This window comes from Oncorhynchus tshawytscha, linkage group LG22 (assembly GCF_018296145.1).
Source record: "Oncorhynchus tshawytscha isolate Ot180627B linkage group LG22, Otsh_v2.0, whole genome shotgun sequence".
Classification (NCBI taxonomy): Eukaryota; Metazoa; Chordata; class Actinopteri; order Salmoniformes; family Salmonidae; genus Oncorhynchus; species Oncorhynchus tshawytscha.
Window position 1 is genome coordinate 45,551,510 of NC_056450.1, and position 14,849 is coordinate 45,566,358.

Genomic DNA, 14,849 nt, shown 5'->3' on the forward strand with positions numbered 1-14,849 from the left:
GCTCCTAAAGCCTTTTGGAGTGAGTCTGGACTTTTCCATGTAAATATTGAAGTCACCAAAAATTTGACTACAAGGTCCGATAGGAATTCAGGGAACTCTGTGAGGAACTCTGTGTGATCTCTGTAGTGAGGTCTTAGTAGTACGTGGTCTTTGTAGAATGTGATCTCTGTAGTTAATGTGGGATCTACACTACAGGTCAAACGTTTTAGAACACCTACTCAGTCAAGGGTTTTTTCTTAATTTGTACTATTTTCTACATTGCAGAATAATAGTGAAGACATCAACACTATGAAATAACACATGGATCTCCGGAGTGCGTGCCATCGAAGGATAAGAAGAACCACATTGAGCTTGACAGAGATACTTCAAGACAATCTTTATTGTGGATCAAAATACTGTCTTTTACAACACTTTAAAGCCCTTTAACAGACAAGGTTATTTTATTCTGGAATACTGCGTAACAAAGCTAAAGAGCAGGGGGGGGTTAGAACATTTAGCAGGAACACAAAGCAACATTTGTTCTTTATGCATTTTGCTCATCTCTCCAGCCAACACTTTCCTCATATTCACTGCTAGTAATATGACAGCTATTACCGTGACAGTTTTTATTCAATACTAGTATCTGGACATCACTTCCACACTACAGTTAATCATACTACTAGTGACATGGACATCACACTATAATTAGTAATACTTCAATCTAGTCAATATGCTGTAAGACACTGTTCTAACTGGGTCAGTTGCTGCAGTGGTGCTAGTCGCACCTTTAAAACAAGTGTGAAGTTATAGGAGCCAGCTACTCTAGCATCACTAACAGTTCATTTGGTATTAACATGTCATAAACCCTATACTAAAAGTGTAACCTATAAGCCCTTTCATTATTGTTATGGTTAAGACGAGCTAACACCAAGCCACAGTAGCTTAACTGACAAGGTATCCCACTTTCCCTTAAACATTTTAGAATTAGCATTATGAACACACTGGACTAGCATTAGGCTATTCTCATACCAATATACTATGCTCTGCTAGGCTAGGCTAACCCCTATACCAATACACTATGCTACCATACGCTAGGCTATCACTAGCCCACAGCTAAACACTGCGTGGGGAAAGGAAGGTACATGTTGCTAAGCTATTTTACAGTAATAAAAAGGTGCATGTTTCCCCTCTCTATGACTACTAATGATTATGATAGGTGAGGGGAGGGGGGATGATGGTGATGGGAGGAGAGGAATGAGGAATATTCAGTGTTTATGCATTATTGTTTGGGTTATGGTGAATGAGTTTAGAAAGTTGTAATCTCTGATTGCTATGAAGACAAAAAGGGCTAGTTTGGAGGGTTCTGATTTGTCATTGGCCTCTAGACAGTAATGGAGTCGAATCTGATTGGTCTAGACAGTGATGTGGTAGGGGCTGCCAGGGATGTGTTGTTCTCCCCACTTCACTACCAGGATGTACTCTCCCTTCTCCTTGAGCTGGTAGCTGATGTTATAGACACGGTTCCCAAGGTGCTTCACCAGTACCTCCTCACAGGGAACCCTGGGCCCGTCCACACCCACCAACAGCATGTTACGACCTGGAGGGAGGACAGTGTTAATACACAATGTAACCTGAGAGAGCTAGAGGGTCAGATACCAGACTAAACACACCTGCTTTGCTGCAGTCGACGCTGAAGTTGTTCTTCTGGCCGATAAAGCCCTTTGATAGGCCGAGACCCTTGGCTGTCACACAGCTGGCGTCCGATTGGCTGGGAGCTCCCTGGTGGGAAGAGCTAACCTGGCGAGTCACGGGGTCGACCATGACACTGGACGTCTCGTGGTTACTATGGCTACTGACCAGCTTGGAGCCTGGAGGAGAAAGACAGAGGTTAAGAGTGTCGAGTGAGGCCTGACATCTCCATTGTTCGTGTACAGCATGTGTCCAGGTCCCTCACCAGTGATCTTGGCCTTGAAGGGGGATCCTACGATGTGGTAAGGTCCTCCGTATCTGATGGAGATTAAGTAGTTTCCTGGAGCCATGGGGGTGTAGGTCACCTTGTAACCCTCCGGACACTCAACACAGTCCATCTTCACCTTGGAGGGGCCGTCGATGGTCACCGCCAGGGCCCCAGGGCCCGCCTTACTGGTGTTAACCACGAACTCACAGGCTGTACCTGCAGAGGGGGTTAGAAATGACTACAGATGAGAACACATCTCACACCACATTAGACCCAGGAGTAAAATAAATTTGAGCTTTGCTTTAGTATGCCTGGAGTGCCAGACAGGCAGGGTTTGTCATTTTGAGACTTATATTGGCTTATTGAGCTAAGCTCAAACAGGCACAGATAAATGATTTGAAACCCAGGTCTGCAACACGCTCCATCGTACCAGTGGTTCCTCCCTCTAATCCAGCTCCGTATGCGGTCACCATGCCTGGGTCTCCAGCCTGTCCCGTCTCCCCCACCCTGATCTTGAAGGGACTGCCAGGGATGTGGCTGCCGTTGAACTTCACATCGATCAGATACAGACCGTTCTCTCTGGGAATGAATCGGACAGCATACTTATCTAGAGAGAGAGATTTTTCTGTTTAGTAGTGTAACGTAGTAGTAGTGTAATGTAGTATTATTGTGTAGTAGTATTATTGTTGTGTCGCAGTGTATAGTAAAAATCTGTCGTTCAGCGCCCGGGGGAACAGTGGGCAGCCCAGCGCCCGGGGGGGACAGTGGGCAGCCCAGCGCCCAGGGGGGGGGACAGTGGGTTAAGACGTGGATGTTGATTAAGGCAGCCCCCCGCACCGCTCTGATTCAGAGGGGTTGGGTTAAATGAGGGAGACACATTTCAGTTGGACAACTGACTAGGTATCCCCCTGTCCCAAGTAATAGTAATGTAGTAGTATCGTGCAGTATTATTTTGTAGTAGTATTAGTTACCTTGGTCTAGCTCAGTAACTGTAGTATAGTAAAGTATTGTGTGGTAGTAGTTACCTTGGTCTAGCTCAGTAACACAGTATATTGTAGTATTGTGTGGTAGTAGTTACCTTGGTCTAGCTCAGTAACACAGTATATTGTAGTATTGTGTGGTAGTAGTTACCTTGGTCTAGCTCAGTAACACAGCAGCCCTCCAGGGCTCCAGAGGGGCTGTGGACTTTAGCGTCAATCTGTCCCTTCGCTCCGTTCAGGCTCACAGCAAAGGATGCTGGGTGATTGACCTTCAACCCGGACTCCTGCTCAGATATATAACTCACAACTCAACACCACAACTACGCACGTCAATCTGTCAATACATGCTCAACATAATAATGCGATAGAATACAACTCAAACTTACCTGCAGGCAGCTAACAGGGGTAAAGAGGAGAGTCAGAGGTAAAGAACAGGACAGAAAAGAGAGTGTGTGTGTGGGTGTGAGAGACAAACTGGCCCATTGCATCCTCTTTAACCCTTTAGTGCCTGGTGGATGATGGGTGTGTGTGTGCGTGGGTGTGAGAGAGACAAACTGGCCCATTGCATCCTCTTTAACCCTTTAGTGCCTGGTGGATGATGGTGTGTGTGTGTGTGTGTGTGTGTGTGTGGGTGAGAGAGAGACAAACTGCCCATTGCCCACCCTTTTGCATCCTCTTTAACTTTAACCCTTTAGTGCCTGGTGGATGATGGGTGTGTGTGTGTGTGTGGGTGTGAGAGAGACAAACTGGCCCATTGCATCCTCTTTAACCCTTTGAGTGCCTGGTGGATGATTGCATCCTCTTTAACCCTTTAGTGCCTGGTGGATGATGTGTGTGTGTGGGTGTGAGAGAGACAAACTGGCCCATTGCATCCTCTTTAACCCTTTAGTGCCTGGTGGATGATGGGTGTGGTGTGTGGTGTGTGAGAGAGACAAACTGGCCCATTGCATCCTCTTTAACCCTTTAGTGCCTGGTGGATGATGCCTGGTGGATGATGGGTGTGTGTGTGTGTGTGGGTGTGAGAGAGAGCCCAGCATCCTCTTTAACAAACTGGCCCATTGCATCCTCTTTAACCCTTTAGTGCCTGGTGATGATGATGGCCCATTGTGTGCCTGGTGATGATGTGTGTGGTGTGTGAGAGACACAAACTGGCCCATTGCATCCTCTTTAACCCTTTAGTGCCTGGTGGATGATGGGTGTGTGTGTGTGTGTGGGTGTGAGAGACACAAACTGGCCCATTGCATCCTCTTTAACCCTTTAGTGCCTGGTGGATGATGGGTGTGTGTGTGCGTGTGTGTGGGTGTGAGAGAGACAAACTGGCCCATTGCATCCTCTTTAACCCTTTAGTGCCTGGTGGATGATGGGTGTGTGTGTGTGCGTGGGTGTGAGAGAGACAAACTGGCCCATTGCATCCTCTTTAACCCTTTAGTGCCTGGTGGATGATGGGTGTGTGTGTGCGTGGGTGTGAGAGAGACAAACTGGCCCATTGCATCCTCTTTAACCCTTTAGTGCCTGGTGGATGATGGGTGTGTGTGTGTGTGGGTGAGAGACAAACTGGCCCATTGCATCCTCTTTAACCCTTTAGTGCCTGGTGGATGATGGGTGTGTGTGTGTGTGTGTGTGTGTGTGAGAGAGAGACAAACTGGCCCATTGCATCCTCTTTAACCCTTTAGTGCCTGGTGGATGATGGGTGTGTGTGTGTGTGTGTGGGTGTGAGAGAGACAAACTGGCCCATTGCATCCTCTTTAACCCTTTAGTGCCTGGTGGATGATGGGTGTGTGTGCGTGTGTGTGGGTGTGAGAGAGACAAACTGGCCCATTGCATCCTCTTTAACCCTTTAGTGCCTGGTGGATGATGGGTGTGTGTTGTGCGTGTGTGTGGGTGTGAGAGAGACAAACTGGCCCATTGCATCCTCTTTAACCCTTTAGTGCCTGGTGGATGATGGGTGTGTGTGTGCGTGGGTGTGAGAGAGACAAACTGGCCCATTGCATCCTCTTTAACCCTTTAGTGCCTGGTGGATGATGGGTGTGTGTGTGTGTGTGTGTGTGGGTGAGAGAGAGACAAACTGGCCCATTGCATCCTCTTTAACCCTTTAGTGCCTGGTGGATGATGGGTGTGTGTGTGTGTGTGTGGGTGTGAGAGACACAAACTGGCCCATTGCATCCTCTTTAACCCTTTAGTGCCTGGTGGATGATGGGTGTGTGTGTGTGTGTGTGTGGGTGTGAGAGACACAAACTGGCCCATTGCATCCTCTTTAACCCTTTAGTGCCTGGTGGATGATGGGTGTGTGTGTGTGTGTGGGTGTGAGAGACACAAACTGGCCCATTGCATCCTCTTTAACCCTTTAGTGCCTGGTGGATGATGGGTGTGTGTGTGTGGGTGTGGGTGTGAGAGAGACAAACTGGCCCATTGCATCCTCTTTAACCCTTTAGTGCCTGGTGGATGATGGGTGTGTGTGTGTGAGAGAGACAAACTGGCCCATTGCATCCTCTTTAACCCTTTAGTGCCTGGTGGATGATGGTGTGTGTGTGTGTGTGTGTGTGTGTGTGTGGGAGTGAGAGAGAGACAGAAACTGGCCCATTGCATCCTCTTTAACCCTTTAGTGCCTGGTGGATGATGGGAAGGGAGAAGGAGGAAGGGAACTGTTGGGAGCCTTTAGAACGAGGCACGAGAAACACACAGTCCTTTAGTTTCCCACAAACCCTTGCACTTCCCAACAACACAGCAGCAGCAGCACGACCTGACCTCTAACCCTACTCTGATGTTCAGCAATTGCCGTACCTATACACACACCATCCTGTAAATGCTAGCCACACAATATCCCCCCCACAGGCTGCTGCTGCTGCATTGTGGGTAGTGTAGTCCTGGGTGTGTGCGTGTGTGTCTCCGAGCCTCACCTGAAGACTGGCAACAGTGAGTCGTCTGGCGTCATCAGAGGGCGACGCCACGGGAACCACGAAGGGACTGTCAGGGATGTGCTCCTCATTGAAACGGATAGACACCTCATAGTCTCCTGCAACACACGTGTAACAGGCATCACTGACTAACTGTGTAGCTTCCTTCCACAAGTCCTTACCGGTCCTCAATGGCGGATCCTCAGCCTCAAACACAGGTGACTGTCTCCTTGACAACATCTTAGCAAATTAGGCTATAGAAAACGTTTCTCAAGCTGGGAAGTGAGCTTATGAAGTGAACTACTTTACACTGAGTAAGAAACACACAAACCTCTTCTTAATAAGAATGCTAACGTTGATGATAATGCTTGTAATGAGGACGATCATCACCAGGCTCTTGGTCGTTAGATAGTCGTTACCATTCTCAACACACCTGACTCCTGGACCATGTAGGATACTCCACTGGATCCGTCCTTGCGGTCCTCAAAGGTGATCTCTGCTTTACTGGGCCCCTCCACCGCAATGCTGAGACCCCCTGCACCTGCCTCCCGCGTCCAGATACTGAACTCCGCTACACACACACACACACAATGTCAATGTGTGATCCTCACAGTATAGTAACCAACACACACACACACCACACGTACGTACCTGGTACTCCAGCCTCTGCCCTCTCCAGCCCGGGCCCCCCAGCGCGGACCTTGTGGGCTCCTCCTTCTCCCAGGGGCCCCACTGTGAACTGGAAGGGGCTGCCGGGTACGTGCACGCCCGCATACTTCACACACACTGTGTGTACGCCGGTCTCCGTGGGAACAAAGCGGATGCAGTAGGTGTTGTTCTCTCCCTCCATGATGTCAGCCTCCTGGACCTGACCAGACGGACTGGTCACCTGGGCCACCATGTCTGCTATGCTGATCTCTGTTAAGACACACAGGGTTAACAGCCTCCTGGACCTGACCACACAGACTGGTCACCTGGGCCATCATGTCTACTGATCTGATCAGCATCTCCTGGATGGTAGGAGAGGGTACCTGGGATCTTCAGGCTGAGGTCACACTGGCTGCCCACGTTAGCAACAGACGCTGCCCTCTTCTTCCTGGTGATACTCTCCTTCATCCTCCCTTCTCCTGTCACCTTCACCGTGAACGCACTCCCTACAAACACATTTTTAAAACAACATTTGTTATATTATAATTATTTTTAAAAATTAAATCGAGGATGTCAGGAAATGAGTACCTGGTACGTGTTGGTCGGCGAACTTGATGTTGATGATGTAGTTTCCTGGTTCAGTAGGGCAGTAGGTGACCTTACAGGTCCCATCCTCCTGGTCCTCAGTGTTAATGTCCACCTTACTGGGGCCTTCGATGGACAGACTCAGACCCCCATAGCCTGCAGCAAATCAAACTTAATTTAAAATGCTTTCCAAAAATCACAACATACTTTAGAGTATTTGGCCACATCTTTATTTTTGATGTAGAAGGGATTTAATAGAATGTTTCAGACACCGATTTCACTTGTTTCCGAGAGCCTAAAGACCTGCGTCACAGACCTGCTTCGCCTGATGCTCCTCAGACCCTCACTGACCTGCTTCGCCTGATGCTCCTCAGACCCTCACTGACCTGCTTCACAGACCCTCACTGACCTGCTTCGCCTGATGCTCCTCAGACCCTCACTGACCCTCACTGACCTGCTTCGCCTGAACCTCCTCAGACCCTCACTGACCTGCTTCACAGACCCTCACTGACCTGCTTCGCCTGAACCTCCTCAGACCCTCACTGACCTGCTTCGCCTGATGCTCCTCAGACCCTCACTGACCTGCTTCGCCTGAACCTCCTCAGACCCTCACTGACCTGCTTCGCCTGAACCTCCTCAGACCCTCACTGACCTGCTTCGCCTGATGCTCCTCAGACCCTCACTGACCCTCACTGACCTGCTTCGCCTGAACCTCCTCAGACCCTCACTGACCTGCTTCACAGACCCTCACTGACCTGCTTCACCTGAACCTCCTCAGACCCTCACTGACCTGCTTCGCGTGTGTCGATGATGAACTCAGCAGGTTCAAAGGTTTTGGCCTCACTGAGGCCCTGGCCAGTCACTCGCACCCGACTGGCGTCACCAATCTCCGATTGGCTGATCATCACGGCGATGGGGCTGCTGGGAATATGGCGTCCGTTCTTCTTAATGTTCACCAGGTGCTCCCCGATCTCCTTGGGAACAAACGAGATGCCTGACGGACAATGACAGGTTAGAGGAGCTTCTGAGAATCATAAACAGTCTGTAGACTACAATGATTTGTACCGTTGGTAGTGTTCTACTCTCGGCTGAGGCAACGCCATACATTTTGAAATTTGTCAAATGAACAATGATAGTAGATAGTCTGTTTCTGCTCAACACTGACCGACGTGTCCGTTGCGGAGCATCTTGAGGTGGCAGGGTTCCTCTCGGCCGGAGGGCGTGGTCAGAGAGGCTGTCAGCTGACTCAGGTCCAGCTCGCCAATGTCCAATGGGATGTCAGCAGCAGAGCCCACCTTCAGATGGGACATCCTCATAGAGTCATCACCTAGGAGACAGAACATTATGGGATGTCAGCAGCAGCAGAGCCCACCTTCAGATGGGACATCCTCAGAGTAATCACCGAGGAGACAGGGAGAGGGTCCATTGTTTTTCACTAAAGTCAACCTTTTTCACATTAACATTACCTGTGATGTGGGCTGAGAAGGGGCTGCCAGGGATGTGTTTGTCATTGTATTTGACCAGGATGCTGTAGTCCCCAGGTAGGACAGGCAGGTAGGACACAGAGCATGTTCCATCCTGGTTATCCACACAGCTGATGTCAGCTTTAGAAGGACCCTCGATGGCCAGAGACAGACCACCTACACAGGAGAGAGAGAGGTTAGAAAATATATCCTAATATGGACCCAGTTTGCCCTCAGAACAGCCTCAATTCATCAGGGACTCTACAAGGTGTTGAAAAAGTGTCCCGGCCCATTTTGACTCCAATACTTCCCACAGTTGTATCAAGTTGGCTGGTGGAACATTGATACACACAGGAAACTGTTGAGCTTGAAAAACCCAGCAGCATTGCAGTTTGACAAACTGAAACCGATGCGCCTGGCACTTGCTACCATACCCCAGTTGAAAGGTACTTGAATATTTTGTCTCGTCTATTCACCCTCAATGGCACACAACCCATGTCTCAAAAATAATTTGAATTTCCTAATGTTTTGTTTGCTCAGTGTACATGCATTACACACACATCAACTCAGTGTGTGTGTGTGTGTGTGTGTGTGTGAGAGAGAACCAAGACTGCACATTCGATTCTTCAAATACGGAACAAAAATATAAAAATGCAACAATTTAAAAGATTTGAGTTAATTCAAATAAGCAAATCAGTCCATTGAAATACATTCATTAGACCCTAATCTATGGATTTCACATGATGGGAATACAGATGTGCATCTGTTGGTCACAGATACCTTAACAAAAAGGTAGGGGCCTGGATCAGAAAACCAGTCAGTATCTGGTGAGACCACCATTTGCCTCATGCAGCACAACACATCTCCTTCACATAGAGTTGATCAGGCTGGTGATTGTGGCCTGTGGAATGTTGTCCCCCTCTTCAATGGCGGTCAAACGTTTCTGGATATTGGCGGGAACTGGAACACTGTCATACACATGGATCCAGAGCATCCCAAACATGCTCAATGGGTGACATGTCTGGTGAGTATGCAGGCCATGGAAAAACTGGGACATGTTCAGCATCCAGGAATTGTGTACAGATCCTAACGACATGGGGCCGTGCATTATCATGCTGAAACATGATGGCGGTGGATGAATGGCACAACAAAGGGCCTCAAGATCTCACGGTTTCCCTGCATTCAAATTGCCATCGATAAAATGTAATTACGTTCCTTGTCCATAGTTTATGCCTGCCCATACCATAACCCCACCATGGGGCACACTGTTCACAACATTGACATTAGCAAACCATTCGCAATACACGTGGTCTGCGGTTGTGAGGCCGTACTGCCAAATTCTCTAAAACGGATGTTGGAGGTGGCTTATGGTAGAGATATGAACATTAAATTCTCTGGCAACAGCTCTGGTTGACATTCCTGCAGTGAGCATGTCAATTGCACACTCCCTCAAAACATCTGTGGTATTGTGTTCTGTGACAAAACTGTACATTTTAGAGTGGCCTTTTATTGTCCCCAGCACAAGGTGAACCTGTGTAATGATCATGCTGTTTAATCAGCTTCTTGATATGCCACACCTGTCAGGTAGATGGATTATCTAAGCAAAGGAGGAATGCTCACTAACAGGGATGTAAACAAATGTGAGAGAAACTAGGTTTGTGTGCATATGGGACATTTCTGGGATCTTTTATTTCAGCTCATGCAACATGGGACCAACACTTTACATGTTGTGTTTATAGTGTTCAGTGTAGATCATTATGATGGATTTATAATTTAACTACTAATTGTCCTACCCTCTCCTGCGTCCTTGGTGTTGACGGTGAACATGGCAGGTTTGTTGACGGTCCCGTGGATCAGGCCCGGCCCGTATGCACTGACGTTCCCACTGTTCACATAGTCCACATAGAACTGGAGTGGACTACCTGTTACAGAGAGAGAGAGAGAGAGAGAGAGAGAGAGAGAGAGAGGAGAGAGAGAGGGGAGAGAGAGGGGAGAGAGAGAGGGAGAGAGAGGGGAGAGAGAGAGAGAGAGAGAGAGAGAGAGGAGAGAGAGAGAGAGAGGAGAGAGAGGAGGGAGAGAGAGGGGAGAGAGAGAGGAGAGAGAGAGAGGAGAGGAGAGAGAGAGGGGAGAGAGGGGAGAGGGGAGAGAGAGGGGAGAGGGAGAGAGAGGAGAGAGGGGAGAGGGGAGAGAGAGGGGAGAGAGAGAGAGAGAGAGAGGAGAGAGGAGAGGGAGAGAGAGAGAGGGGAGAGGGGAGAGAGAGAGGGAGAGAGAGAGGGGAGAGAGAGAGGGGAGAGAGGAGAGGAGAGAGAGAGAGAGAGAGGGAGAGAGAGAGGGAGAGAGAGAGGGAGAGAGGAGAGAGAGGAGAGAGAGGGAGAGAGAGAGGAGAGAGAGAGAGAGAGAGGGAGAGAGGGAGGGGAGAGGAGAGAGAGGAGAGAGGGGAGAGAGAGGGAGAGGGGGAGAGGGAGAGAGAGGGAGAGGGGAGAGAGAGGGGAGAGGGGAGAGAGAGAGGGAGAGAGGGGAGAGAGAGGGGAGAGGGAGAGGGAGAGGGGAGAGAGGAGAGAGGAGAGAGGAGAGAGGAGAGAGGAGAGAGGGGAGAGAGAGGGGAGAGGGGAGAGAGAGAGGGGAGAGGGAGAGAGAGAGGGAGAGGGAGAGAGAGAGGAGAGAGGGAGAGGGAGAGAGAGAGAGAGAGAGAGGGAGAGAGGAGAGAGGAGAGAGAGAGGAGAGAGAGAGAGGGGAGAGAGGGGAGAGAGAGAGGGATGAGAGTCAGCACATCCAGAAGTGACCGATAATATGAATACTCACAGGAGAGGTTCTTGGCCAGTCAACAGTCCTAAATATTCTGAAATGGCTTAATCTTGTCCAGAAATATAGACTAGAAAGTGGTATAATTGACTCAAACATATTTAGCTTTCTAAATTAAGATGCATGTGACTGTTTATCAGAGTTAGTGTGTCGGCCGTACCAGGGGTGTGTGTGTAGTGTGTGTCGTTCGTACCAGAGGGTGTGTGTAGTGTGTGTGTGTACCAGGGTGTGTGTGTAGTGTGTCGGCCAGAGGTGTGTGTGTGTAGTGTGTGTCGGCCGTACCAGGGGTGTGTGTGTAGTGTGTGTCGGCCGTACCAGGGGGGTGTGTGTAGTGTGTGTCGGCCGTACCAGGGGTGTGTGTGTAGTGTGTGTCGGCCGTACCAGGGGTGTGTGTGTAGTGTGTGTCGGCCGTACCAGGGGGTGTGTGTGTAGTGTGTGTCGGCCGTACCAGGGGTGTGTGTGTAGTGTGTGTCGGCCGTACCAGGGTGTGTGTGTAGTGTGTGTCGGCCGTACCAGGGGTGTGTGTGTAGTGTGTGTCGGGTACCAGGGGTGTGTGTGTAGTGTGTGTCGGCCGTACCAGGGGTGTGTGTGTAGTGTGTGTCGGCCGTACCAGGGTGTGTGTGTAGTGTGTGTCGGCCGTACCAGGGGTGTGTGTGTAGTGTGTGTCGGCCGTACCAGGGGTGTGTGTGTAGTGTGTGTCGGCCGTACCAGGGGTGTGTGTGTAGTGTGTGTCGGCCGTACCAGGGGTGTGTGTGTAGTGTGTGTCGGCCGTACCAGGGGGTGTGTGTAGTGTGTGTGTACCAGGGGGTGTGTGTAGTGTGTGTCGGCCGTACCAGGGGTGTGTGTGTAGTGTGTGTCGGCCGTACCAGGGGTGTGTGTGTAGTGTGTGTCGGCCGTACCAGGGGGGTGTGTGTAGTGTGTGTCGGCCGTACCAGGGGGTGTGTGTAGTGTGTGTCGGCCGTACCAGGGTGTGTGTGTAGTGTGTGTCGGCCGTACCAGGGGTGTGTGTGTAGTGTGTGTCGGCCGTACCAGGGGTGTGTGTGTAGTGTGTGTCGGCCGTACCAGGGGTGTGTGTGTAGTGTGTGTCGGCCGTACCAGGGGTGTGTGTGTAGTGTGTGTCGGCCGTACCAGGGGTGTGTGTGTAGTGTGTGTCGGCCGTACCAGGGGGGTGTGTGTAGTGTGTGTCGGCCGTACCAGGGGGTGTGTGTAGTGTGTGTCGGCCGTACCAGGGGTGTGTGTGTAGTGTGTGTCGGCCGTACCAGGGGGTGTGTGTGTGTGTGTGTCGGCCGTACCAGGGGTGTGTGTAGTGTGTGTCGGCCGTACCAGGGGGTGTGTGTAGTGTGTGTCGGCCGTACCAGGGGTGTGTGTAGTGTGTGTCGGCCGTACCAGGGGTGTGTGTGTAGTGTGTCGGCCGTACCAGGGGGTGTGTGTAGTGTGTGTCGGCCGTACCAGGGGTGTGTGTAGTGTGTGTCGGCCGTACCAGGGGGTGTGTGTAGTGTGTGTCGGCCGTACCAGGGGTGTGTGTAGTGTGTTGGCCGTACCAGGGGGTGTGTGTAGTGTGTGTCGGCCGTACCAGGGGTGTGTGTAGTGTGTGTCGGCCGTACCAGGGGGTGTGTGTAGTGTGTGTTGGCCGTACCAGGGGGTGTGTGTAGTGTGTGTCGGCCGTACCAGGGGTGTGGTGTGTGTGTACCAGGGTGTGTGTGTGTGTGTGTCGGCCGTACCAGGGGTGTGTGTAGTGTGTGTCGGCCGTACCAGGGGTGTGTGTGTAGTGTGTGTCGGCCGTACCAGGGGGTGTGTAGTGTGTGTCGGCCGTACCAGGGGTGTGTGTAGTGTGTGTTCGGCCGTACCAGGGGTGTGTGTAGTGTGTGTTGGCCGTACCAGTGTGTGTGTGTGTGTTGGCCGTACCAGGGGTGTGTGTGTAGTGTTGCCGTACCAGGGGTGTGTGTGTGTACCAGGGGGGTGTGTGTGTAGTGTTGGCCGTACCAGGGGTGTGTGTGTAGTGTGTGTTGGCCGTACCAGGGGTGTGTGTGTGTGTTCGTACCAGGGGGTGTGTGTAGTGTGTGTTGGCCGTACCAGGGGGTGTGTGTAGTGTGTGTTGGCCGTACCAGGGGGTGTGTGTAGTGTGTGTTGGCCGTACCAGGGGTGTGTGTAGTGTTGTTCGTACCAGGGGTGTGTGTAGTGTGTTGGCCGTACCAGGGTGTGTGTGTAGTGTTGTTCGTACCAGGGGTGTGTAGTGTTGGCCGTACCAGGGGTGTGTGTGTAGTGTTGTTCGTACCAGGGGGTGTGTGTGTTCGTACCAGGGGTGTGTGTGTAGTGTGTGTTGGCCGTACCAGGGGTGTGTGTGTAGTGTTGTTCGTACCAGAGGTGTGTGTGTAGTGTTGTTCGTACCAGAGGTGTGTGTGTAGTGTTGTTCGTACCAGGGGTGTGTGTAGTGTGTGTTGGCCGTACCAGGGGTGTGTGTGTAGTGTTGTTCGTACCAGGGGTGTGTGTAGTGTGTGTTGTCCGTACCAGGGATGTGTATCCCGTCGTATTTGATGTCCATCTCGTGCAGGCCGGCCTCAGTCGGAGCGTATTTAACCGTTACCGTCCCGTCCTTATTGTCTGTGATGTCTGGCTTGGCTGTCTTACCTGACGGCATGCGCACGTCACCTAGGGGAGGAAACAGTGGTTGAACAGGCAAGGTACCTCAGGCTTTCAGTATGTGAGGTGATTTGAGATCATGCGCCTGCGTTTGGTAAGTTCCATTAGTGGTTAAGGGCGGTGACGTCATCTAGCGGTTGATGACTTCCTGTCTGGCGGCCCAACAGTACGGTGTGTGTACCTGTGATCTCTCCTTTTTGGATGGTGAAGGGGATAACCAGGTCAAACGGCCGGAGTCCCGCCACGTCCAAACCATTCATTCCCATTGGCCGGTCTGTTGCCTAGGAGACAGAGGTCAAAGAATCTGAGGTGAGGGACTAAGGTATGTGGGTAAGAATGATGAGGGGTGAGGGACAATATTGGGCGAGGGACTGTATTGGATACGGAGGTGGTGAGGTGGTTCAGGATGTTGAGGGGTGAGGGACAGTATTGGATACAGAGGTGGTTCAGGATGTTGAGGGTGAGGGCGATGAGACCAAACACAGCAGAATAGAATGTAGCTGAAATGAAAAGACGATAGGGACCAAACACCAAAACATGAAGTATGACATGATTACGATGACGATGATGATTATGTTGATGAAGATGAAACCACCGACACTGTGAGAGAAAGACATCATGACAGAAGCAGCAGCCAGACAGACGACATAAAGACACGGCGGCCATTTTGTCAAATGTGGAGCCACATTGATGATTCACAAAATGGCTGCTTTTCCCCCTGTGTGGAGAGAGTGGAATGGAGAGACCAGTACCCAGGGCTGTTGACTGTAGTACTGTGGTAGTTGTTGCTGTTGGAGGAGCTGATCTGAAGGGGCTCCTTCCAATGCCTGGGGGGGGGTGGAATAAACAATAAGTTATTTTGTCGAACTGTTCCACAACGTTCAGATAGACTCTAGACTGA

The 14,849-nt window shown here is 50.7% G+C and overlaps 1 protein-coding gene across 4 annotated transcripts in view; it reads right to left on the minus strand.

The window, feature by feature from the left end:
- Positions 1–361: 361 nt before the first annotated feature.
- LOC112222449 (filamin-A-like) overlaps positions 362–14,849 on the minus strand; it is a 73,067-nt gene continuing 58,579 nt past the window's right edge. For 2 of the 4 annotated variants that reach the window (XM_042304346.1, XM_042304347.1), the window contains 17 exons: positions 14,701–14,775; positions 14,130–14,229; positions 13,817–13,957; positions 10,300–10,428; positions 8,510–8,683; positions 8,209–8,370; positions 7,834–8,037; positions 7,047–7,199; positions 6,842–6,964; positions 6,462–6,728; positions 6,244–6,381; positions 5,814–5,929; positions 3,068–3,200; positions 2,367–2,543; positions 1,934–2,152; positions 1,650–1,847; positions 362–1,576 (listed from right to left, as the gene is read on the minus strand). In XM_042304346.1, the coding sequence (XP_042160280.1) occupies positions 1,392–1,576; positions 1,650–1,847; positions 1,934–2,152; positions 2,367–2,543; positions 3,068–3,200; positions 5,814–5,929; positions 6,244–6,381; positions 6,462–6,728; positions 6,842–6,964; positions 7,047–7,199; positions 7,834–8,037; positions 8,209–8,370; positions 8,510–8,683; positions 10,300–10,428; positions 13,817–13,957; positions 14,130–14,229; positions 14,701–14,775 (2,694 nt within the window). In that variant the 3' untranslated portion in view covers positions 362–1,391. The remainder of the gene's footprint in view (positions 1,577–1,649; positions 1,848–1,933; positions 2,153–2,366; positions 2,544–3,067; positions 3,201–5,813; positions 5,930–6,243; positions 6,382–6,461; positions 6,729–6,841; positions 6,965–7,046; positions 7,200–7,833; positions 8,038–8,208; positions 8,371–8,509; positions 8,684–10,299; positions 10,429–13,816; positions 13,958–14,129; positions 14,230–14,700; positions 14,776–14,849) is intronic. The other 2 variants (XM_042304349.1, XM_042304348.1) reach the window with 1 other exon arrangement.